The 27520-nt window shown below is 36.8% G+C and overlaps 2 protein-coding genes across 2 annotated transcripts; both read right to left on the bottom strand.

The window, feature by feature from the left end:
- Nucleotides 1-971: 971 nt before the first annotated feature.
- lratd2a (LRAT domain containing 2a) lies at nt 972-2482 on the bottom strand. Its single transcript, XM_079442029.1, has one exon. It carries the CDS (start codon nt 2049-2051, stop codon nt 1245-1247), a length of 807 nt encoding a protein of 268 aa, XP_079298155.1. The 5' UTR covers nt 2052-2482; the 3' UTR covers nt 972-1244.
- Nucleotides 2483-3355: 873 nt separating this feature from the next.
- Nucleotides 3356-23921, bottom strand: fam91a1 (family with sequence similarity 91 member A1). Its single transcript, XM_079441280.1, has 24 exons — nt 23631-23921; nt 22378-22462; nt 22004-22155; nt 20982-21039; nt 18823-18890; nt 18485-18598; nt 18044-18134; nt 17126-17188; nt 16821-16927; nt 16681-16719; nt 15166-15278; nt 13993-14102; nt 13717-13826; nt 11677-11763; nt 11230-11359; nt 9955-10103; nt 9408-9542; nt 8382-8495; nt 8221-8293; nt 7958-8095; nt 7544-7651; nt 7287-7410; nt 6179-6248; nt 3356-5804 (listed from the first exon to the last, which is right to left on the bottom strand). Exons 1-24 carry the CDS (start codon nt 23700-23702, stop codon nt 5619-5621), a joined length of 2496 nt encoding a protein of 831 aa, XP_079297406.1. The 5' UTR covers nt 23703-23921; the 3' UTR covers nt 3356-5618.
- Between the last annotated feature and the right edge of the window lie 3599 nt (nt 23922-27520).

Below are 27520 nucleotides of genomic sequence, written 5' to 3'. Positions count from 1 at the left end.
CTTACTTAACTGTAGGGGGCTCCAAAGTCACAAAAATTACACAAAACTACATACAGTTGTGTTAAAAAATGCACCGTACTGACTTAAACCATAAAGAGCAAGATGTGAAGTCAGATATGTTCTCAGATTGTGTAATGATAAAAGCAAGAATAACTGAGAGAGAGGATAAACAGGTGGATTCAGTCAGTTTACTTGCTGTAATTTCATGTGTGCCAAAACTTTTATAAAGCAAGATCCACATATGATGATTTATGGCTATTTTGCAAGTCACAGAGAGCCTGATTTTACATTATAGAGAACAGCTTACAACTTGAGAGGCAATCTATTTGAAAAACAATACCACCCAACTTAAAATATTTAATAACTGAGTGTGAAATTATTTCAATTTCCAGCAGAAGGAAAATTAACATAATTTGTCATCATAATATGTGATGTCAGATACCAACACATAGATGAATCGAAGCCCCAAAATTCATTTATTTTTTTATTAATTAATTATTTTAGCAAAATTAAATGAAGCCTACATTTACGACAGTTAAAATGTTTTGCATTGTAACATTATTTTTAAGAAAATTTTGCAAGTTTTACCACCCAATTATCATTACAATAATTTAGCCTGCTTACTTCCAGGCGATTTCTATTATTTTCAATGCATTTTATTTGATTGAAATTAACATTAAAGGTGGTACTAGCCTACTACATTTTCACCCTGTTACGGTAATGAGTGCATAAGAACTTTTTTTTGCATTACAGCAATGAGAATTTTGCTTAATTGTTATGAAAAGGACGCTTTACATTCACAATAAGTTACAATGCAAAACGTCTAAACCAATAAACCCATAAATTGTAATTATGGGGACTTTTAGCCATTACTATATTCACAATGCAGCGTGGCCTAGAGTGATTTATTGTTTTTATAAAGATGGTTGCAACAAATTAAAAATATCGAGGACACATTTTTTATTGAAACTTTTTATTAATAATAATGAAATTCATTAAGTGATATCCTTCCGCTAAAAGATGACCTAGCAGAACAGCTATGGCAGCGGCGCAGTGATATGCTGACGAGCTAGTACTGTATCATGGAGTTGACCAATCAGAATCTGTCCCAGTTCTGTCATTTTCTTTGAATAAAAAATAATTGATTTTCATTTTGCAATTAAATGTTCTGGAAGGGTTTCGTGAGAATCACGCACATGTTATGTTAGAGCACATTTCTCTCCGCTAACGTTACCTGTTGCGCTTCAATGAACTTTCGCGTCACTTCCGCTATTGCTCAAATGATGCGCCAACTCCAGTAAAACTGCCGCTTTACCGATCTGATCGTTTCTCCTCTTTTCCATGATCAAGTCCTCCAAACTCTGAAACTCCAGCACATGAAACTGTTTGTCAGGCAAGAAGAGCTTTAATCTGTACGGCTGTTTTCCTATCCGTATCTCCCCTCCCATCTTGAACTCCCGTTTACCGAACTTGCACCAGGCGGCGAAACACTCCGAATTTCTCCAACTTAACTCTCTGTCTTTGGCCCCCACCTGCTCCATCGCGTTCTGCACCACCATGTCAGGACCGAGGGGCTTGATTTTGTACAGCTCATTTACGATCCTGCCCCTCCTGCCCTGACTAGCATCGGTCAGGAAACTGTTCTTGACCTCCGCCCGGTGCAGGTGCACCACCTGGAAATCCCCCACGTACACAGCCCAGTGTGGGTACTGACCGGTGGACACGAACTCCAGCACATCCCCGGGCTTACATTTGTTCAATAAATTCTCCGGGCTGAACGTCTCCAGTTCCGTAGTGTGGCTACTTCTCTCATAAATGCACTCGTCTCGGTGGTAAACCGCGCAGTCCAGCTCGTAGTGCTTCTCTTCCTCCTTCTGCTCCGATCCGTCGACATGCTGATGATGCTTATCGTCCAGTTCGTCGTCGTCGGTGGCGAAAATGTACGAGACCCCGATCCGCGGGCCGTCTTCCTCCGTGTCCAGTCCGTTCGGGTCGGTCGTGGGAACTTCGGCGTAACTTAGGTGTGACAGTTTGTCAGCCTGGTTGCCCATATATGCCACTTCAGCTGCGGACAGATGGAGTGAAATGAGCTCCACCTGTTACGAGCAGAGAGAGATGGACATCTGGAAGTAGATTGACTGCGATGCTCCGTCTGCTGCATGTGCCAGATCCGCGCGCATCACAATTACAAACAAAGCACTTTAAATAAGAAGAGTTATTGTGTGGGATAAGTCAGAGGTGTATCCAGTGATTCGTGTTGTTGCTCCAGGCAGTTAGTCACTTAGTAGTCCAATCACACCTGATGTTTCCAAGCAGAAAGTTCATCAAAGCTTCACTGACTCTGATAAAATGTTGCCCCGGTATCCGAATAGACACGTTATTTCCGTCCTCACAGAAGCGTAAAGTGCTCTGTTTGTTTGTCAATAATGTTCTGTTTTGAACAGCACCTGCTGCGCGTTGCTCGGGTTTATCAGATATTATGTGAACTAACAGGCAGAGATGAAGAAAACCAACCACAGTCGCACTTATTACACACGCTCCCTCATTTAAAGAGACATCGCTGGAAAAGCACAACAGTGTAAAGCAATTATTAATAAGATAAAGCAGCTCACCCAGGACTGTCCTGTGAACAGCTCTGCCAGTCATATTAGAGGAGCCACAAGAACTACTGTAGACAACAAACAAACAAAAATGTATAATTTGTCATAATATTACATAAAATAATTTAGTTAATAATTACATATAAAGTAATTTTGTTCACAAACAGGGTTGTCGACTCTTTCTGATATATCCTTGGGATTATCATATTTTATGTAATATTTACTGTATTCCAGCGATTTTCTGAGCCGTTAGAATCGCAAATCAATCACTAGAATCGGTCAAAATAGTCTGAATGTGATTCATTCACTTGTACAATGAGCAGCAGTTTCTCCAAATAGTTTTAACTTCACCAAGAATAGTATTCTAACCCAAAAATAGTAACGAGATATTTCAAAATACCAAAATCAAAAACTGCTGGATGTTCATTTTAAGAAGCAAAACTTGCAAACGTCTTTTATCATTTGTTAGCAAATAAGCCCCATTCACACCAAACACAATAAGATAATATTTTAATAATTGTTCTCATTCTATAGCCTATGGAATACAGTTTTTGGCACAAAATTTTTTAAAAATCCAAAACGGTTATGAATTTTTAACTTGCAATTCAGACTTTTCTTCTAGACATAAACTCAGAATTCTAACCTTTATTCTCACAATTCCAAGTTTACATCTCACAGTTCTGAATTAGTTTCGGTTAACATCTCACAAAAAAAAAGATAAAGATGACATTGGACTCGCATTCAGAATGATTTTTCAAGATTCAAGATTTTTATTTGTCACATACACAATTATACAGAGTATAACCAGCAGTGAAATGTAGGTATTTTTTCCACCTTAATGAACAGCTTGAGCATTTAAGACAAGACAACATAACTGCAGAGCTTGCTCATGAACACAGTGGTTTCTTCTGTTGTTGTGGATGCTAATATAGTTATTGTTAGTTATCAATCTTGGTGTGAATTCACCATCTGCGTACAGGTTATGAATGGCTCTGTACTGTAGTTAAAGACACAATATGAAGGGTGTGTGGGGGGGGGGGATTGTGCTCCATGAATTTAATAATTCAGAACTTTACCCTTCTTCCAATTAAGTGATAAATTACATCAAGATATATTTAATTACATGGATAATGGCAGTTTTGTTTTTCTACATGCACTGCTTAGAAACATCAAAGGCTGAAAATACAGAGAAACTGAAGTGGAAGGTTATATTCCTTTTGTACTGTTTTTCTCCGTGTAAAAGTTTCATAGGCTGCAGCACATCTACAATAAAAATGGATAGGGTAGCCACCCGCTGTGTCAAATTTCCTCCCATACACACATTTCTTGAAATATTGAAAGTTTCTGACTATAGTCACTGACCTAGTTTTAAAGAGCAAGCCTCCAGATAAAACCAATTTTAATTATTAAGCTAAAAGAAGATTAATTATAAAATTAATGACAGAAAGTCAAACCACTACATACACTGGCCTCGCACATATTGTTGGATGAAAAACAAAGAGCATCTCAATATGAATTGTTGACAGGCATCATCAGATGCTTTTTTTTCTTCTTCTTCTTCTACTGGTTTGTGATATTCCTATGATGACATGCCCCATTTCAGAGCCTCAGTGCCCCCTGGTGACACCCTGAATTTGTGTTGCTATAGTAATTACAGTCACTGGGGAGCCAGCCTGTCTGTAGTAGACCCTTCCAACAACTTGAAGAAAAATGACAAACTCCATGCTAACACTTGCAATGGTTGTTTTTGTAACATATTTATTAGTACTTTCATATACTTTTTACATATTCATTTGTTATGACATATATTTTAGAGAATGGGATGGCGTGAAGGGAAAATGTAACTTCTGTACCCATTTAATTACAAGAGCATGTTCATCAAGCACACTACAACAGAGAGTTCCTAAAATGCAGGATGACTTTATAAAACTATCAGCTATTTTTTCCCTAACACTGTGACAGGGTCAGGCACGGTTCTTTTTGATCGTATCGTTGCAGGAAGGAATGGAAAGGGGAAATAAAGAGATGAGGAGAGAATGGTGCACAATACACACAACGACTCTACACACTCATCATGCAGCACCAAGATCTCTAATTGGTCTTCATACACTTCATACCATAAGGTTTGATTGGGGAAACACTGGCAACACCCTCAGTAAAGGCGTGAGGGGAAAAAAATCAGGCCACTGAGGGGAATTTTAATGCTGTATTACTGCATATTCGCACAATAAACTCTAAACTTATACTGATATTCAACACATCTAGGTACTGATGGATGATCGATGACCTTGTTGTCACTACTTGAAGGTTTGTGGACTAAAGCAGATAGTGTGAACATATTCAAACTGGCCTAGTGGAATAAACGCATTCGGTGATACAGTAGTCTAATGGGCACAAAGCAAATAAGGCAGCGAAAAATTAAAACAATAGTAAAAATCAACATGAAACAAGTAGGTCTTTGGTCTCAGTGAAGGAGAAACGCTCCTCTGCTAAGCAGAATTGAGACAGACAAGATTTCCAGCTGGGATACTACCTAATAAACCGTAATCAAGTTCCAAAAAAAAAAAAAAAAAAAAAAAAACCCAGAATAAACCTGAATGTCATCCACAGGCTTTGTGCAAAACGTAAACCTCAACTTTGTGTTTTCAAACCCTGCTGATTCAGTAAAGTAGTTTTTGAGATTTTGTGCAGTGATATCATGCATCAGGTCACAAAACATGGTAATACAAGTAGGGCGACTTCATCCAACACCAGGATTGGTCCTATGTTTTCCAAGCAAAGTCTATATACACATTAAAAGGTTTTTTGTAAATAGATTTTCTATTTTTAGTTTGGGTGAATGGGACGCGTGATTGAAGCCGTCGGGACTTTACTCTGGACGCTCGCATCCAGGCGTGACGGATGGTGGCAGCAGCACTTGATGGCTGTGTGTGATTGAGTGCCACAGGTAACATGGTAACTCATGACGTAAGCGGTGTATGGTATGGATCTGAACAGGGTTATTTTGAGGGTGGTGTTTTATGTGGGCTGATTTCTCTGTGGGGCAGAGATGTGCAGGGAGGGTGGCGCTCGGCCGCTCCATTCCTTCAGCTCGCTGTCCTTGAAGAACAGGTTGATTGCGGGGAGGGGGACGCCAGACTCTGCCGGGGGCTGACTCAGGGGACCATAGACCCCGCTGTCAGGGTCCGCGGGCTGTTTTCCATCCTGTGAGGGACGGTGAAAAATAGTCAGCTCAACACACGTACAAAGAACATTTGACAGTGAAAAATACCAGGGGTCTCACACTTCTTGCCCAGTTTTATAGAGATTGCACTCTCATAGAGCAATTTCTAGCTGATGAAATATTTTACAGCAAAACATAACTAGAAAAAAATATATCCACGATAGAAATTTCCATGACTTTATAAGATTTCATTAAGTCCCTGTAGGAAATAGCTATTTTATAACTTGCTGATACTTCCTGGTTTTCCATGAATGTAATACAGCTGAATGACATCTTTGAAATAAGACATTAGCACTGCTACTATGAACTAAACCCACATTATAATAGGAACAAAATAAAATTGGTGAAGACTTACCTGGAATGAATGAACAAAACTGAGAACTTTTAATGCTAGTTTTCGACTGGAATGTAGTAACTCTTGAAGACTGCAAAAGAAACAAGAGTGTGTTTATTCTTTAATCCAGTTTTAACATATATAGTAATTAAGGCTGTCAAAATGAACATAATTAAATATGCATAATGCTGCTTAAATACGCTTAATTTTTCTTAACACCTTTAATGCATTCATTCAAAAGATGCTGGTTCTGATTAAAAAAGAGGCCAGTCACAGACTATCACAGAGATAAGTGTGATTTCTCACACCACTAATTTTAGTTTTATCTGTCACTGTAGTAGAGACGATAATATTAAAAAAAGCCAGCGATGATAATAAAAGCGTGCCAAAGGTGAAATATTTATATTTTTGTTCTGGAATACATAGAACTGGTACTCTATGTGTATGATTGTTTACATGTTTATTTATAGCATGTTACATAACATGTCTAATTGTATGTGTTAATTACTTAATTACAGCAGAATATTTATATTATTACACATTTAATTTAGTTTTAATTCTGGAAAAGGAACCGACTGCATTAACAACAACAAAATTACTACAAAATTAACTTGACATTTAAAGCCTCGGTCACATTTGAATTAATGTACTTGCCCAAAAATTGATTACAGACTGCAGCTTTAAATTTACTGCACGTAATCTATATATAACAATGAACATATTACAATAGAAAATGTTATTTAAATTATAATAATATTTCATAATATGAATAAATAATGGTAAATAATAATCAAATTATTATTATTATTTCACAATAATACTGTGAATAGAAAACAATCTTACCAACTCCAAACTTTTAAATAGAAGTGTGCTGGCCTTTTGCCACCTTTATTAATATAGATAGTGAACAGAGGACAGGAAATGATGAGCTAAAGAGGTGGGACTGGGATCAGTAAAATAACGGGCTGGATTCAAATTTGCTTTGCTAGAAATGTTTGCAGACATGCACTGGCACATTGAGCTACGGTGCTCAGCGCAGCTTAGTATGCCAGTGCATGTCTGCAAACACAGTATTTTTAAACAATCTTATGCACACTAAAAAAAAGGGGACATTTGTTCAGGTTGTCACCTGTCTTTGCTGCAGAGTTTGTGGGAGACGATCCTCTGACACACTTTGTGGTTTAACTCAGAGCTAAAAAGAGGCATCCCAAAGCAAAGCTCCAGAGGAACCCATTCATCCTCACTGGACGACCCTGAGAGAGTGAACAAACAGGAATTAGTCGCATGACCTGACTCATTATCAGGACCCACAACACGTTTAACTCTATTCAGCATGTTTTCTACAAAAAATCTGCAGATTCTTGTTCTCAGTCAAAGAACACCTACCTTCTGTTCCCGGTTTCTTGTTGCCGTCTCCATTATTCTCCTCTGTAACCAGCTCGAAAGATTCATTGCTTCCGTTGGCATCAAGCACTCCGCTAAGCTCAGGGTCTCCTGTGAGGAAAGCAAAGAGAGTGAATCTCAAGTTCCTTTGAGACCCTGAAGGTAGCGTTCAGATTTCACTCTGATTAGTGATGCAATCAAACGTGTGGACTGCAATTAAAACATTAATTGAAGTAGAGACCTGTTCTAATAACACTGGCAAAAGCTTGAACTGGTTGCTCTCATTCTAATCTAATTGCAGCATTTATCGATACAGCCTGGAGTGGCTAATGATCAGTATAGGGGCTTGTCCTTATCAGGCATTTCAGAGATTGGTTAAATGGACAGTTGGAATTAAGAAGAAGCTCTTAGCCCCACCGTCGGCGTCACTGGGTCGTCTGCGATGTCTGTTGTTGTGATTGAGCATGGTGATGTAGCCACACTGGTGCTCCAGATCCACTTTGTCCCGCAGGATCTTAAGGGCTTTGTGCGCACACATATTGGAACATGAGAACTCTGGGAGAGGCAACACAAATCAGAGCGGCCAGTTAGAAAGACTGGGCTATTCAGAGTGCTAAACACATCTACAGTGACACTAAAAATCTCTGGGCCACTATATGTATAGACAACTAAGATTTTACCTGCTTTAAGGTCTTCATCGTCAAATGGGAATGGGACATGGACAGTTTCACCGTGTCCATGCATTCCATGACCCTGAAAAGAATGAGTTTGTTAAATGTTTTAAAATTAAATTAAAATTAGATTTGAGAATTCGTGGGTGTTCAGGGTCCCCCTGTATTACCTGGATGAGCACAGCAGAGTGGGTGAGGGCATCATTCAGCATTGTTAGCACGTTGGATGTCGGGACAACCCCGGGGTCATGGCCCCATGATGTAATAAGCAGTCGGTCATAGGCCTGAGTAACATATCGAATGATTATGTAAACGATATTTTACTTAAAAACGATTTAGTATAGTATACAAGTATATATATATATATATATATATATATATACTTACTTACTTTTGTCATTTAGCAGACGCTTTTGTCCAAAGCGACTTACAAATAAGAAAAAGTAACTAAAACTAAAAGTTACAACTCTATAAATACTATATACCCACATATTTAAGAAAATAAAGAAATTAAATAAAATTGACATGCATATAACAACATTATATATAATATAATGTAAATATTATTATTATTATTATTATATATATAATATATATATTATATATATATATATATATATAAAATAATAATATATATATTATTTATATTTATATATATATATATATATATATATAAATAATAGGATATTTAGCTTAATACTTTTGTTCAGTGAGAATGCATTCAATTTATCAACAGTATAGACAATCATAATGTTTCTAATCAAAGGCGGCTTAAAAAATACATTAGTTTCCAGAAAGCACATTTTGCACATAACTGTTTTCAATATTAATAATAATTAGAAATGTTTGAGCAGTAAATCAGAATATTACAGTGACTTCTGAAGGATCATGTGACACTGAAGACTGGAGTAATGATGCTGAAAATTCAGCTGTGATCACAGGAATAAATTACATTTCATAATATATTAAAATAGAAAAGAGTTATTTCAAATTGTAATAATATTTCACAATATTACTGTTTTACTGTATTTTTTTATCAAATAAATGCAGCCTTGGTGAACATAGTCTTCTTCAAAAACATTTAAAAATCTTAAGACCCCTAATATACCCCCCTAATATGCATATATACAGTATATAGATATATACATACAAAGTACAAACAAAAATTAAATAAATATGTCAATGCTGAAATGGACCTGGAAGATCTCTGGCAGCTTCCTGAGCCTGGAGCCCTTAGACAGCAGCAGGGAAGGAGGGCCTTGACCAGTGACAGAATACAGATACAGTTTGAACCAGATGGAGCTGACCTCAGGAATGGCTGGACCAATGTGCTGGAAGAGACACATCAGACACACAATATAAAGCTACTCTAAGATACATGGCCAACTTCCACCCAACAGCTCCTAGTGACAAAACATGTAATGAAGTATAACAAAATGAAGTTATTCCAAATGCACACCGTAACTTCTCCCCCAGGCCAAATGCTGACCTTATTTGTAAAAGACATCTAAACAGTATGTAAAAGATCATTATGGAAATGCAGAGATGTAGTTGGTGGGTAGCGTTTTTGTACACGGTGCAACTTTTATAAAGAAACCCGGAGGCAAAGAAAGACCTATTTAGCTTGAATGATACTCTCAAGAGGATGAAGATCTGACTGCTCACTGAGCGCGCACACAGTCTTGTAACTCCCAGTGTTCACACAACCATCTCTACGGGTCTAACTACAATCTCCTGGGCTACCTGAGGCGTGCAGCTGCTGATTGGCCGGATCTCGTTGCTGAGTGGCGCCATGGAAACTAGCAGTTTGTAGTTCTTGTTCAACACACGGCTGCAGGTGGCAGAGTCCAATCCCAGCAGGCTTTCACAGCGGAGGAGGTCCAGAGGCAGGCCTAGCATGAAACACAAGCATACATCAGTGCCAACCAGGACGTGTGAACATGTGTCTACTTGTACCGCTACGTAATTGAAAGAAATTTTAATTTAATAAAGATCACAGTGATACAGTTTAAATAAGGACACTGATAGTGACGTGTATTACCCATCAGAATCATTTCCACAAAATATTAAGCAGCAAAACCTGTTTTCAACACTGATAATAAGTATGTTTCCTGAGCAAATCAGTACATTAGAATGATTTTTGAAGGATCATGTGACAATGAATACTAGAGTAATGATGCTGAAAATTTATCTTTGCGTCAAAGGAATAAATTGCATTTTTAAATATATTAAAATTGAACATTTTAATAATATTTTACAATAATAAGGTCATTTTTGAATTAATGCAAATAAATTCAACCTTGGTGGTCACATCTTTCAAACATGTAAATTTCCTAAATATTCCAAACATTGGTGCTATGTGTCAGTCCTCTGTCATGTGTGTCATGAGTTCCCGCCTCATGTTTCCATATTTGGTTTGTTTCCTGTCCTTGTTTAACGTGATTATTAGTTAATTCTTCCAGCTGTGTTTGTCTCGTTATCTATGTTTATCCTGTGTATTTATAGTCCTGTCTGTTCAGTTTGATTTGGTCTGGTCTATTCGTTACTCCCCGGTGCTCCTGTCTGTCAGCCTTGCCTTGTCTTGCCCTGATGTCTACATTAAAGACTGTTCATTTGAGTTTACTCCTCATCTCTGTGTTCTTGTATCGTCCTCGTGTGTGCACCGTGACACTATGGCCACCTGTGTATATTTTTATGATGTATTATTATATTTCACATGCTCAATATGTATATAAATCTTGATGTATTTGCTTTTGCTCTGAAATTACTAAATTTACTTACAATTAATTTTTCTTTTTTTTCAAAAATGAATTTTAATTCAAATTAAGAGAAACTATTAATAAATTTAAGAACTAAAACAGGGTAAAGAATCATTGCATCCTTTTTGCATTGTTAAAACTCCATCCGTGAACATTTTTAAATGAAAATGACTCAAAAGCTCTGATTCATATAAATTTAATTTGTAAGCAACAATATAACATTTAATTGATAACCCAAGTCTAGTATACTAACACATACCTATATTTGGTACATCGGGGCCCTGATCAGGCGTGAGATCTTTGTTGTAGCGCAGAAAGAGTATTGTGTTCCTGAGGGTCAGCGCATGGTCAAAATATCTCTGAGCCTCTCCTTCAGCAGTGCTCTCAACCTTACAACATAAAAGCATCCTTATCAAGCTCAACACACAAAGAAAGTCATTATGTCAGTGAGTAAAAGAACGTGTGCAAACAAGAAAAGAGTAACTAAAGGTTGGAGAGATATTAAGGAAGAAATGCAGTAGCCTTTATGCTTTTGTGTGCGCAAGAGATGTGAGAGCAGTGCCAAAGCGAAAAATTTGAGTGTGTGCGCTGTATAATCAGACCCTGGAGGTGGCCCCTTTCTATTTCAACACTAGCACAGAGACGGAGATTGTCTGTCCACTGTGTGTCCCTCAGCTTCTTTTGTGTCCTATAATAAGGGTATTACCTTCTCCAGTTCCATGAGAAAACTGTCGAGGGTCTCATCAGACAACTTCCCCACCTCAAACATTGTCACGGCGTGGCTCTTCAAGTTCTGAGATGAAAAACACCACATGAAATCCTGATATTTATAGATGATATATACATATAAACATATTTGATGATTGACAATCTTGGAAAACCCTTGAGCATGACTCCTCCTCAAAGTTCACTAAATCACCAGTTCTTAACTGGTTTAGCTACAGGATCCAACTTCAGGATCCAACTGGACTTCAAGTGGTGACACAACACAGTACTAAAACTGTTTAGTGTACAAAATTGAATTTCAATGTTTTCATGCTCTCGGCAGGCAATCATTCACGACACTAAACACATTGTGTAGGGCACAAACCAGGTTTTGTCTTTTCAGCAAGTGAACTCATATTTAACATATTCTGGGCTGCATTTAAGTAGCTTTGTTATTTTTTTATTTTTTTTTAGGATAAATGCATGTCATACAACTTGCCCATATTGGCATCTGCCTCATTTGGCTGCTTCTACCAAGTAACAGATGAATTAGCATCTAAATAACATAGAGGAGAATTAGAGGGCAATTACTGTTGTAGGGATGCCCATCATATAAGTATCAGTAAGATCGGATATAGGCTGATATGACAGTTCTTAAATTTATCGTTAAAGGTCCATATTGGCTCTTTAATAGTGCATTCTTCTTTCCCTTATTTTTACATTTAGATTACCTTTGCTGTTGTCTAACATTTAATCAAAAACAGCCAATAACTAACCTAATGACCCTATGCAAAATATCAAAACTCTATCTAAAAATATACTACTCCTATGTTATGTGTTATACACAAGTTTACCATGAAAATCACTATACAGCACTAACCATCAACATAATGGTTTTTATAAAACTGTTATAACACTGTAATCATGAGGAGCTCAAAGGCTCCCTACCAGTGCCCCTCCCTCACAAAACCCATGGCACCAGTTTAAAAATAGTTCCACGGTATAACCAGACTTGGCAACCCTGTCTGCAACCTGTTTTCAGTCACAACCCACCAACTATGAACCAGTGCACTAGATATTATCAAACACCTTTAAAGGGGTCATAAACTGAGAAATCAAAAATTCCTTGAACTTTTGATATATAAGGGGTCATTGTACTATAAAAACATCCTGTAATATTCTGAACTCAAAAATTTCCTGTTAGTCTAAAAACAGCTTATACTGAAGGCAAAACGGCATCTTGTGGAATGTACCACTTTGTGATGTAATAGTGTGGCTAAACACCGCCTCTGCAGAAGAAGATCAACACCTGCTTCTACATCACTGTATGTTTAGCCCCGCCCACTGACTCGCGCACATAGTAGGTAAATGACAAGAGCAGCAAATGCAGGTCTACGCAGAAACCAAAAGATAAACTTTATTTTTAATTGAAGTTCCAGACCGCGTCAGTAAAAATGTGGTCCACTTTGTTCACTTAATTTTACCGTGGATTCATTTACAAACAAGGCACAATTCAACGCAGGATTTTCAGAAAGACTGAAACGAAACGAAAAGACGATGCTATATTGGATCCGATGTCACACCACACAAGTGAGAGTAACTGTTTTCATTACATGATCAATATTGCTTTGTCTGTAATTACAGATCGTTTGATATGCACTGAGTATTTATGTGTTTTTAACCTAAAACACAGCAGCGTCCATTTAGGAAGGATGTAGGCTGTCAGTGTCAAATATTCACAACTGTTAGCCAATTATAGCAGTGGGTGTTTACTTCCAAATCTACAATCTGCCACGCCTATAGAGTGTTCTGATGAGAGGGTTACAAACAGGACAGAAAATAGCCTATTAATTCTAAATTATGTTTTTTATGTAAAAATCTTGATAACATTATAAGTAAACCTCAGAGAAGAGTACAAAATAAAAACCAAAGGCAGTTCATGACCCCTTTAAAATACACAGTAAAATAAGCCACATGTAGTGTTTCAACTATATGTCAATTGGAAAGCAGAAATACTTTAATTTGTGAATGAGACACTAACAGGGGACAGATTGCCCATCATGAGGAAGGCGGTGAGCGTGGAGTCAAACAGAAAGGCGATCCTCTTAGTTGGGGCGGCTGGAATACTTAGACTGCTCACACTTGCAGTGTCTAGAGGACAGGGAAAAATCACAGTCAATTTAATTCACATTATTATGATTTATGTACTGATTGGAGCCAGACTAATGTTTAATAATACAGTGCAGTAAAGTGAGCTAGTGTCTAACGGATGAGTGGAAAGCTGTTTATGATTTAATGAATACTGCTCTGTTCTCACCCTGGTCCTCCAGGCTGGTGGTGTCTGTATCAGTGGCTGAGGAACCGGCCTCCATCACTGGACTCCCACCCTCCCATGTCAGCAGCATCTTCTGAGGGTCCATAGTGCCTCTGGCAAGTGTGAGAAAACACTCAGATATAAAACACAGTGAAAGAACAGACTAAAGATACATTCACACATACAGCAACTGCTGGTCCCATTATAATGAGATTTTTTAACCAGCTATACATTCCCATTCTGATTTGATTCTCAATCATGATTCAGTTCTGCTTTCAAATTGTTAGTGAATAATTTGGGAATATTCAAGTTATGATGTCAACAATTACTTACCACATAACACTACAGGTTCTCTTTATTTTTCCTCTCACATTTCCAAATATTTAGCCATTACAGATTGTTAGATTATTAGATGCAAAGCTAATATAGCACATTGGTACAGAGAAGGAGATTGTACAATTTTTCTAGATTTGCAGTGAAGAGTTGTTATAATGTCACTATGAAGAACACACAAAAAAAAAAAAAAAAAAAAAAAGGTTTTCCTTTATGGGAAATTAACAAATAACAATGCATAATAACAGCAATAATATAATACAATAATTTCTTATTTTTCTGAAGTATTCATTAACTTGAATTATTACATTATGAAAAAATGATTATTATTAAAATTAATGTATTATTATTTAACATGTTTAGCATAATAAATAAATATTGAATAGATAATAGATATATAGAATAGATATATGATAGAGGTGGAGTACTGCATGTGTTAGGTGTCAACAATTATCCACCACTAACCCAGCGACATCTGCTAGACGTGAGGTGGTAAAAATTATGTCTGGCAGATATGCTCATGCATCAACTACAAATGCATAAATTAAAATACCAATCCTAGGATTTTAAGAATCAATATTTATTTCATTGGAAGGATTTAAGCCTAGTCATATTTGTGATTATGATGTGATATGGCCAGATTAGGATATGCCCAGCCCAACAATAAACTCTAGTTGTCCAGCAGTAAGAATAGCCACTATGACCAATAACACAGATAAAATCTCTTAATGTGTGAACAGTCCAGAGTTTGAGATTTCTAGAGCAGCAAATGCTTTGTTTGTTTCTCAGACATGAGCCAGCACTAAAAGCCTATTCATCAGTGTCAGGTATGTCTTCTCATACTTGAGTCTATTGACAGAAGGGGCACTCTTCCATGAGGGGTGCAGCTGGTCCGGGCTGATCACCTGACCCTTCTTGATAGCGAACCCCAGGCGACAATACATGGACACTGCATTCTGGAAAACAATAATAAAAAAAAATAAAAAAATAAGTCCAATATTCATTCAGCATTCATACACAATCCAATGATGATTATTAACTACTATAATTGCATGTTAACACCGTTAATTTACAAGTCTCTGGATTATGTTTGGAAAGCATCCACAAACATCTTCATGAATAATCCATAGCGATATCGAAAACAGCTTTATAATAATAAACATTATCACAGCATCATTGCCAAAACACAATTTCCATCTGCCCTTTTCACCTGACAACAAGAAACATCAAATCTGTTGCATCCAACTGATTCTGCAGCTAGGCCAACCAAGCTAAGGTGATGAATACATATTCCCTTATTTTTCCAAAGGTTATTCTCGACATGGCCATAAACCCGACTCAGAATGGTTCTAGGTGAAGTGGAACAGAGAAGAAAATTGCGGTACTGTCACATATGAAGATAAAACTCTGTTAGCTATTGAGAAAGATTGAATAGTTCTGGAGAAAGTAGGTCAGGATTTGGGCTCCATACAGCCTGATACTATATTCCCTCATTGTACTATACATTATGGTGAAAAAAAATTGAATTTAAATATCACTGCGTATATATGTGCGTGTGTGTACCAGAGTCTTCATTATTTTAAAGTTATTCATGAAAAATGAGCAGAATTAAATTCTGTAAAATACTGTATTATTAATTAATAATGTTCATAAAACTATTCTTACATAAATGGATACTTTGATTGGCTTTATAAATGATTTACAAAAAAAGAAAAAGAAAAGAGAAAAAAAATGGCTCATGTTTCATAAATAAGGTCCAATATTCAAGCTGAAAGAATTTGTCTTCAGGCACATTGCTATCAAAAGCAACCATGTCTGCCATGCATAAACACTGACGGCAATGGATCTATTCAAAGATACTCTGTCATCATTATTTACTAAATGAATAGGATTTCACTAATAGGATGACTGCAGGAAACGTTTCATTCTATTTGTCTTAGCAAAATGTCAAAGAGATAATGAAAAAGAATACTAGCTATCTTGTGTAAAAATAAATTCATTGTTAAAGATCGTGTCCTTTGAGTCACGTCAGCATTGGCTTTTCTAATAAGGATCTCATGAATAAGCTTGTTTTCCACTCTGCCAGATACTGAAATGGTGCTAAACAGCTACAAAGGAAATGCTACAATGGTTCAGTCCACATTCTCCTCAGTCTGCATCATACATTCAAAGAAGGACTCATTTCACAACCCATCAAAAGGCCAAAGAATTTTGAAAATTGCCTTTGCGGCGGCGGCAGTAATTCCAGAACCGGTGCATCCTGGATTCACCGTCCTCCCAGTCAGCTATAAAGGCATCATTTCATATCAAACATTCCATATAAATGGCCTTCCATTTTCATCCCTGCATGACACGTACCTTCACCAGGCCCAAGTCAATCTCCAGTACATTAGCCAGCTGAAATGACAAACAGAAAAGTGCTATGAGATTCTCAAAGACGAGCAGAATCACTGAAAAGAAACGAAAAGTGCACTGCAAAGTGAAAACTGAATATGTACCTCCGACACATTAGTCTGCTCATCAATGGAAACGAAGATTTTGTAGAGTAGCGTTTCGAAATAATCACCCTGGACTCTGTTCATGACAAACCCCTCAAGCGGTGGCACTGAAAATGAAAACCAAGAAGAGTAACCTAGATGTTTTCTCTGCTATTCTTCCAAATGGATTTGTGATCATCCTATCAGCACATTTTGATCAATGATTCTCCCATCCGCTATTACGTACAATCTGTGGCCATGGACGAGCAAAATCCTTTTTCAAAGAGGTTATAAATAAAGCCTATTTGATAAACTGCAGTGCATACCTGATATACAGCTGTCATCTGATATGGGCACATCAAGATATATATAGCCCCGGTTGTACAAACCTGAAAAAAATGGAGAAGATAAATAGATAGAAAATTCTTGTACTGAATGTACCACCCATAAAAACAGGGCTTCAGACTGTGACTAAATGGTGGCTTTTTCTAACCACTTAACATGCATGTGCGACTACATTTTTGTTAGAGGTTGTACTGGTCCAACTTCAAAATTGCCCCACACTTTTGGATTGTGCGCTGCCATTATCTGCTGTGCATGAAAACCAATCATCTGCACAGGCCAATGGACAGCTCTGCGCAGACCAGTACAGACTGGATGCAGAGACTATGACAGTTTGGCTGAAATGTAAAATTTTCTGTATATATTATGTTGTTTTTATTATTATTAGTAGTAGTAGTATTAATATGTTAATTAATATAACAATTATTGGAGTGAGGGAATTTAACTTATACTATTTTAATCATTTTTATTATTAGCCATGGCAATTATAGAGTCTCATTTCAATTTCACTCTCAAAGTTTAAAAAGTTAAAGTCTATCAAAATTAAGCCTATATAAAGTGTAAATAAAACTTTTAATTAGGAGTTGCTAAATTTTGTGTCATTATATCATTATATGCAATATCATTGGCAATTGCACTTACTGGTGCAATACAATAATAATGTCACAATGTTTTATTTTTTTTTAAAGGCCTGGTCACCAGTGCTACCAAATCAGTATGTTCCACCATATGCAGTCCTGAAAAAGGATGACAATCAAAGCAAAGTCTTTTACACTCAGTTATAACATAAATGCTAAATATGAGTACAATGATGTGTATTTATGCATAGAGCATGATCTGGTTTGATCGTCATTATTTCAAGTGGTTTCCTAAAAAACTGAAACTGTCTCTGCAGCACTCACTCAGAACCACATTGTACTCCATTGATCCAGCCAGCTGGGGTCCAGAATCTATCATCTTATCAATGGCCGCCTTCTCTGGCCCAGAGCAGATCTGGAATTAACCCAGCACAAAAAACACTTTCACTCCAGTTACAAACCTTCAGATGAGCAACTAGAAGACATTTTGTCCCCTGATAGTTTCATGCGGGAAAATGTAGCTGTTGAGAATAATTTGGTTCTTTGTTTTGATGTTTTGCTCATCTTTTTTATTGAAAAATTACATAACTGTTAATGGTGTGTTATAAAACAGTTACATCATAAAAGAAATATTAAATGAATAATTTATTTATATTCTCAGTGATTTCATTTGAAGTAATATTATTTCCCTTTTTCCATTTCCAAAAGCCTAATGTAATTTTATGAACAAGACTAAAGAAACATTGTTAAATTAATCCGCCTTACCCTGATGTCATCCTCTGTGATATATCCGGTCTGTACCACCCACCAGGGCTCTACCGTGATCTCCACAGGTTTTGCTGGCAGGAGATCCCGAGCCGATTTCCTCCGGAAGAATTTCTAGCCACAGACAGATGCTGCTTAGGCAACAGTGTGAGGTTATCACTGTGTGTACAAAGCACTGCTCTCTATGGATTACATCTTTCATCTTCAAAGAGAGCAATGAAACCATCCAGATTTGAGAACCATCTAATGAACATCATGTTAAAATCCCAGAAGATATTCCATGGAAGTTAACCATAACATCCTAATTGATCTACAGCGCAAAACCAAGAGCGACTTACTTTGGAAGATCTGCACTGGTTCATTAGGTCAATGTACTGGTTCCTGCCAATCCCAAGCAGCCTCAGACCTGAAAGATCAACAGGCAGATCAATAAATATGCTAACGGTTACTAAAAAATACGCTAATGGACACTAAAAATTCTGCACACTGTTGATTCCAAATTTTAAACTCACAAATTTTCCTTTCATTTTAATCATTATGATCACAACATGTAATCATTACCTTAATTGTGTTCTTTGTTTCTGCTTGAATGCATCATTAACTGATGACCGTCAGCTCTGATAACAATTTATTCTTAATTGTAATGTAGAAACAAGCATCTCTTGTACAGCTGCTTTGAAACAATGTCTCATGAAAAGCGCTATATGAATAAATGTGAACTGAAATTAATAAAAATTTAATTTTGAGCTGAATCATTATTTAAACTTTGGATGTACATGTATGTGCATTTAAAGCACAATGGATAATTGATAAGTAACCAGGCAGCATTGCAAACACTTATACAATGTGGCTTACATGCGTTTTCGAATATCTCCAAATGTGGTTTGAGGTTCACAAAACCTTTTGGACCCAGTTTTCACCTCTATTGAGAGCTGACCACTTATGCATGGAATCGGTAGGACATCATAGATGTCCTTTAGTGTTTGGAGGAACCTCGGTGACTTTAACATATTCCTCTATGCCCCAGATCCTGCCTTCCTGGGGCCTCAGCAGCCTGTCCCTCACCATGCATAAAGGCACAGGGGTCTGGGATCATTAGAGAAGGCCAGGCCTGACTGCGACGTGCCAGGCATGATGCCAAAGGCTGTGGGGTGAGCTGTGAAGAGCAGGAGTGCAGCTTCACTTCAGACAAAGAGATTAGAGCGAGAAACCCATGCATAGCCTGCTGGCTACCTTCTGTCTACCCAACCCAAAGACCATGTTCTGTGAGATCTCTGAGCATGTACAGCCAGCTATTATGGGCCAATTACAAATTATTTGTTTCATAACATAGTTTAATGATGTGCTACTATGCCAATGATTTTGTACCCAGATGCTTTGGGGTACAAATATACGTATGACTGTACAGCCTTTTATCACTTTTATCTTTGCCTGTAATTCACAAAAGAGTGTTGACATCAATTCCCCGAAGATGCGCAGGCACATTTCTTTCAGCTGAATAATGACAAGACACATGAGGAAAATATAAGGGGTTCGTAAAATGCAATGATACTCTAAAAATCAAATTCAAAAATTTTCCACAAAATAACGTGTGATGGTTTGTCTTGTTGTCAGGTGCTTGTACACTATTATGTTGCTCCTTTGTAGTGATTGCAAAACTCATTTGCACAAATGAATAATCCAACTATCCATACGAAATGCCACAGTCCAAAGTCTAAATACATTTTATGTCAATGTCCATTTACACAGTATTTTACACTTGAACCTCAGCAAACCTAAACAGTATTATTTAATGTAATTTTAATGTCACCATTTAATGTAACTTTACCACGGTCATGAATAAATTTTATAATCATACTTCATATTTATACAGTGCCATTTTCACAAACTATTTCACTTTGTTCACACTTCACAATAATATTCAATTCATTAACATCAGTTAATGTATTAGGAATCAACAATGAACGTTTATTATTCGAGCATAATGCTAATTTCTACATATACGAATAAATTTTTAACATTTCAGTTGTATAAATTAACATGAGTTAATTAATAATAAATTAACAATGACCAGAAGTATATTCAAAAAAATAATATTAAGCTAAATCAACCTCATGCATTCACTAATGTTAAGAAATTCAACCTTATTATAAAATGCTAGCCATGTTTCTGTATATTCATATATTTCACATTTTCTAAGTATTATTTAATTAATCATTTATTAAATGCATGTATGCCACGTCTAAGCAGCAAATGCATTTGTTTGTGTTATACGGAACATTTAAAGCATAAAGAAAGCATGCTTCTGAAGAATTAGCAAAGTACATTCATTAAAATATTTACATTCACTATAAGTCAGAGTAATTCTGTGCCACTTCATTCTAAGTGAGCAATGTACATTCGTCTCTAGTGGCTTGTGGCCTCGTTATTGTGCATGAGCAGTCAGCAACAGTAACAAATAATGATTCCCAGCTCTGACAGAGAGAGAACAACTTACAGTCAGCAGCAGTGAAGTTGGGCAGGGAATCATAACTCTTCTCACAGTTCATGATGTCCTGAATGAAGGGACAAGAGATTGGGTCATGCACTTGCAAACAATTGAAGTCCAATAAAACAATAGTTTCACCTAAGAGTTATGATTCTGTCGTCATTTACTCTTCCTCATGCCTTTCAAAACCCATATGACCTTCTTTTCTTGATGGAAAACAAAAAGATATGTTTACAGCAGAATGTACAAGCTGCTATTTTCCATAGAATGCAAATGAATGATGGCTGATTTTTCTCACACAAAGCAATAAACTACTTGTTGGATGCTTTTATTGTGTTTTTCTTTTTTTTTTTGGAGTATGGCACCCTGGTTCTCATACACATTCATTGCATGGAAGAGAGCAGTATTAAAACTTATCCTTTCTCAGAAAAAGACAGACATACAAATTTGGAATAACATGAGAGTAAGTACATGATGACAGTGAACTTTCCCTTTGAATGCTTGCTTATAGACTGCATCATTTAAAAACTTACAAAGAACACCAGTAAATGAATTTGCATAAGTGACACCAGATGTCACACAGACAGAAAGCAGACACTGTTGTTTTATACCATAAAATATGGTAAGCTGACACTCTGCATGAGTCATTTACAGTAATCCGTATGTGCGTAAACAAAACACTACCGTCTAGCAAACATACCTGTCTGAAACATTATCAGAATGCAGAACTTGTACTGTAATGAGCTTATGAGTTAATACTTCTCCATTGACTCTATCATTAAAGGGAGAAAAAAACTTGCAAACTAGATCAGTAAAACACTGAACGTTTGGATGCCAGCCCATGTCTACCATATGCTGCCACTGTTTTCACAGACTCAGTAATAGACAAAATAACGTGGTAGTTTGAGAAAATTAAATTAGTAAACTTCTCCCCATTACTCTCTCTTCACAATTAAAAGCTGCAAAAAATAAGAATAAGAATGAAAAAGCGATTACAGTAAACATTTTTCTAACAGTTGACTTGTCCGTACCTCCATGATGCTGATGTAGTAGGAGAAGGGGGTGACCCGCAGACCCTTGACCATGATGTCAGACAGGTGGTAGGGGTAGAGCATCAGATGCTCCCGGCTGTACTTCAACAGCTCTTCATAATACTTGCGTTCATCCTTCTTCACGTGCCTGACTGTTAGAGAAGAGGTTTTTGACAGTGTTGTGGGACACTAAATCAGAGCAACGAGGCTCATTATTTCAATGTAATTACATCTGCTGACAGGAGCTATAATGAGCTTGTTGGTCTGGCCAGAGTGGAGTGAGAAACACAAATGGTTTGGAACAATGTCAGAATGAAAAATAGGAGTTATGGGAGAGAAAAGCAATAGATTTTCTCCGTTCATCTAATGCTTACCTAGGTTATTGCGGAAGCGAAGCTGGTTTCGGATACTGTACAGAAGAACGTGCTTGTCATATTCACGCTGCGAGTTTCCCAGGCTCTATGAATAAAGCAAGATGACAATTGAAACACTGCAAAACATTCCTTACAGAAATGAAAGTGCAAAAATATTCAATTCCAATGGATTTAGTTACACAATGCACAATGCAAACACACAATGTTTGGCATTATTTATGAGAATGTGAAATTTACAGTGTTTATCTGATTTTAAATGTGAAGGAAATATCATGTCAAATAACAAAAATCATTTCCTTCTGAAAAAACAAAAATCTAAATTTTATCTAATTTTTCCAAAGCCACAATTTCTATGCTATCCACATTTATTCCTATTGCCTTTGTTTAATTTGTTCTTCTTTTAACCCTTTGATGCATGGTTTCTCTACCCATAATTCTTCTATTCTGTATTGCAGTGGACAAATAACTCTCAAAATGTTTTTGAAAACAAAAAATGTAATAAATAAATCAATTGTAAAACAATAAATAAATACAGAAATATAAAAAATAGTATTTAAATTGTTTACTGCAAAATAAAACAACATTAACTAATCTATAATATTATTCAATAAAAACTAAACATGCTTTAATTGTTTGTTTTATTTATTTATAGTGGAAAATTAAAACAATGCAAGGCTGACCAATGTGCTTTACGATAACAACTAATAAAAACGAGACCAACATCACAGAAAGAAAAAGAGTAATAAATAAATAAAAAAATCACAGAAAAGAACGAGAGCCACTTTGTTAGATCAATGTGTTGAGTCAAAGGTTAACTCTAATAAATACAGACTCAAATTTCTTTTAAAAGAACCCAATGTAGGTAAAAGTCTAAGATAGAAATATGTAATAATATACAAGATATAATATTTAAGATATAAGATATGATATTTAATAACTCATGCATCAGAGGGTTACTGTCTCCAAAGGAATTTTAGAAGAAACATCGACACAAACACAACTAATGCAATGACTGATTTATATTTTAAAAAAGCAATTCCTACAGTTTTTTATGATATGATAGCCTTCTTATGTCTATTGATCTGCAGGTATCATAGTGGTGTTTGTGTGTGTGTGTGTTTACGGATAACTGAATGAATGAGATGAATGACAGAATCTCTGGAAATCATGCTGATGCTGTGAATTATTATGCAGGTAGGGCAGGCAGTGATGGGAAAGTCGTGTCAGATGGTGTTTGCTGTGTGTTACTGTACCTGTTTGACATTAGCTGGCAGTTTGTTCCACGGGTAATTCTGCCTGATGTGAAATTCTACGTCCGTGTTCATTGCTGGAGCTCCACGGTTATTCAAACAGATACTCACGGGCTTCCGGGTAAGTCCGAGATGACTATACCCTCCCGGTACTTATTCAGTGATAAGACACCGATAGGTAATTAAATGTCTCCTTTATGAATGTTATTTTAGCCTTGACAGTAAACGTCCACTTCCTTGTTGTATTTTTAAGCCAGCCTTCGTCACGCTTCTGGCTATGTACGTCACTTCCGCTCAGCGCGTGACGAAAGGACATTAGTTTCAAGTGCAGAACAGTAGCGATGGGAAGTCCGACTCGTTTCGCGGATTGGTTCTTTTAAACGATTCGTTCCAATGAACGACTTTGAAAAACTGATTCAGCGGTTCTTTGCTCATGTCACTGACATCCCGGCTGTGTTCGAAATGGCATACTTGCTTACTGCATACTGCCCAGTACACAGTGTATACTGCCTACTATTTTTTAAAGAATAGTGTGTGAAACAGTATACAGTAAGCAACAAATATTTCAGAGTAGTATGCTTAATTGTCACATGACAAACACAAACATTAATTCAGCACAGCTGTGAAGGTTGTTACCTTACAAACAAATGTGCCAACTAGTCTTTTTTACAAAGGCTTGTTATTAAGGCTTCATACTAGTAAACAATATTGGCCAATTGAACTCATTTCATAATTGAATAACTTTACATAGGCTATGGACTGAACTGAATGAGCTGTCTTTAACTGAACAATATTTTTGGCGGTTACACTAAGTGGAAAAAGTGATATAATCTAATTACACTAAGTGCAAATAATGATAAATTATGTTTACAATAAAATAGCAGCATTTTCTTTAGCAACAGGTGTGTAAATAGTAGTTAGGTGGCAGATATTTATACTGTAGTAGTACATTATAAAACAGTATGCAATAACATATTAGACAACAACATTTTAGTGTAAATTATCATACATTTTATTTGATGAACGCCACTTTATTGGGACACAAACCTACTAATATTGTATATTTTTGTTTACTCACTATAACATTATCTTATTCAAAATGATAAAACATGCTTAAAAATGTAATTCATGCACTGTTCTATGCAAACATGTACTGAGCCTGTGCAACAAGTGACTTTCTAACTAGATTCTGATTAATGGTCTTAGAGTGCCATCTACTGGTCATACTGAGTATAGATGTTTTATAGGCCGTATACACCGGTCAAGGAGTACAGTAAACTTAGGATAACCTGGGGAACTTTGGGTGATTTCCAGAATATGAGGAATATGACAGATACATGTAACCAACTGTGATGTATGTTGTCTGGGATCACTGCCAACCAATGGGAGTAGAAGAAGAACTTTTACTTTTTAAAAAATGACGAATATAGACGAACGCTAAAAGATAGACAAGGTGAACAAGTAATTAAATGTGGTAAATCAAACAGACATGGACAATGAGAATAACAGGAACTACCAAATATGGGCAATGAGAAACATATATATGCTCTGTACTGACACTCACAGAATCAGAAGCAGTTGATGTGGCCGCTGCTTCTCGGCTTTATTATCTTGTTATGATAAAGTCTTTTCTTCCACATTTGAAACTCTGCTGTTTTTGAGCCTTTCTAATTGCACGACTGAGATCCAGACCATCGACGAGAGCACGTTTTCCACAACATAAAAGTGGCACCCCAGATGGGACTGGACTGAGGCACCGGTGTCCTGAAGGGGCCGTTGCAGGCGAGGGACCTGGGTTAACACGCAAACAATCCGAAATTACGAGGCCTCAAGGTAAGCAAGTTTTGCTTATATATTTGGATATAAGGAGATTGTTTGCTGGTTGACTAAGGGTTGAGCCTGTGGCGGTGATTTAGGACAGGGCCTCACCAACCAACGGACTTAAAATTATTTAAATGTAAAAAGGTGCATATGGATTGATGAGTTTCAAGTGTTAAAGAACATGCCCATTAGTTAAAAGAGCACAGATGGTGCCAATATAAAGTAGTAGTGAAAAAGCCTAGTGAAGAAGGGCTAGAAGTGTAAAAGCATCTAGTTAAGAGGGATGCTGAATGCCGGCACACGCCTAAGTTGAGAGGCGTGGGGATCTGTGGTTACCGGCCCCGGGATAGGGGGTGACTGCTCGGACAGGTCCGTTTCTAATCGAAACAGTTAGTTTTTGTTCGTTATATGTTATATGTTATATGTAAGTGTTGGTACACTTGAGCAATATATGTTTGTCTAAAAGTAAAAGTGCACGGTTATTTGATAAAACTGCAGAGAAAAATCACGTTAAGATTTGAAAAAGATCATATTGTATTGAATGGAATATTTTAACGGATTATTGAAAATTGAAAGAACTAGAAACACCCCAAAAAATTGGTTGTGTCGTTTGTTTGGGCATTCTCCACAGTGTCGACGCTGTGATCCAAATTGTGAAACTAAATTGTTGATAAAAAGAAAAAGAATTGAAAAGGCAATCTGAGCGCCTGTCTTCCCATTGTTGCGCCAGGGAGAGAAGAAGGGACCCGCGAGGGTGGGGGCTGAGGCTTTCTGTGTGTGTGGACTGATAAAGAGTGTGTGTGTGTGTGAAGTGCTCGAGCAGTGTGTGTGTGTGTGTGCGAAAAGGAAGGAGAGGGAGAGAGAGATTCTGTTATTCTGAGTTTGCCCATACGGAGACATGAAGCGGACAGAAAAAATAAAACACATCGATTCGAATGACCCTGACACTGAACAAGAAAATCAGTTTCAGGCAGTATTGGTACAGACACAAGGTATTCGCAATCATTTTTGGTTGGAATCCAGCTTTATTGATCTCTATGGGCATGAACAGAAATTGACAGAATACAAGAAAAATATCTTTTTCAGAAAATTGATCAAGATTACAAATTTGGGAGAAAAAGTAGCTGAATGGCCAGGAATACCCTGGGAAGATGTGGTGTACAAACATATAACAATTTGACAATTGGCAACTAATTTAGTTGGGCTCTGTACTCCAGCATCTTCCCAATTGGAAAATAAATTAAATGTAAATGACATTAACGATTAATTAGATTAATTAATTTAGAAAAAGATAAAAAAGGGGGGTAAAATGACAGAGATAGAAGAAAAGAGGGAAAAAGAAGGGGAAAAAGGGGTAGAAAACTTCTAATAATGCGGGAAAAAAGGTTATTGATTGATTATATGGAACCCTTAAACCCAATGTGGTGTACAAGAGACGAATTGAACATTAGTATATTCAAGATAAAAGGGTTTTGCATAAAATTAATGCCATCTCTCACTTACATGAGAGGAGACTGTGGAGTTTTGAAGCTTTCAGCTTGGGGGAACACATCATTTGGACAAAAAATAATCTTCAGATAAAAGAACCAAAAGGCATTGGGTCGCCATTTAAGTTATTAACCAGAAAACATATTGGGATTATTTTGAAATATTTGAGGTAAACCAATCAGATTCTATAAATAAGGTGATAAATCCTCAGCCCAGTAAAAGTCCAGGTGTAATCAGGGGTCGGATACTTTTAGTGGTCCTCGTCTGATGAGCTTGGTGAAGATTAGCTATTAAATTTAAATAACTGGGATTAGAGAGGTAAATCACCTAATAAAGAGAGAAATAATTAAATTAAAACAATTTACCAAGCAAATTGATAAATAAAGTTTCACAGTGTCTGCTCCAGTAGAGGTATTGGCCTCTGAGAATCCAGTATGTAAAGAAATAATAAGGGAGCTCTCAAAGAGATGGGCAGAGAGAACAAAGAAATTGGCCACCAAGTGGCCGGTGGAGGGAACATTTAATGTGGCTATGTGTAAAGAAATGGAAGTGTTGATTAAAAATCACAAGACCAATGACAAATC

The sequence above is a fragment of the Barbus barbus genome, assembly GCF_936440315.1.
Source record: "Barbus barbus genome assembly, chromosome: 19".
In the NCBI taxonomy this organism is placed as follows: domain Eukaryota; kingdom Metazoa; phylum Chordata; class Actinopteri; order Cypriniformes; family Cyprinidae; genus Barbus; species Barbus barbus.
Note: the sequence above shows the minus strand (reverse complement) of the source record. Positions and strands in the feature narration are given on the sequence as shown.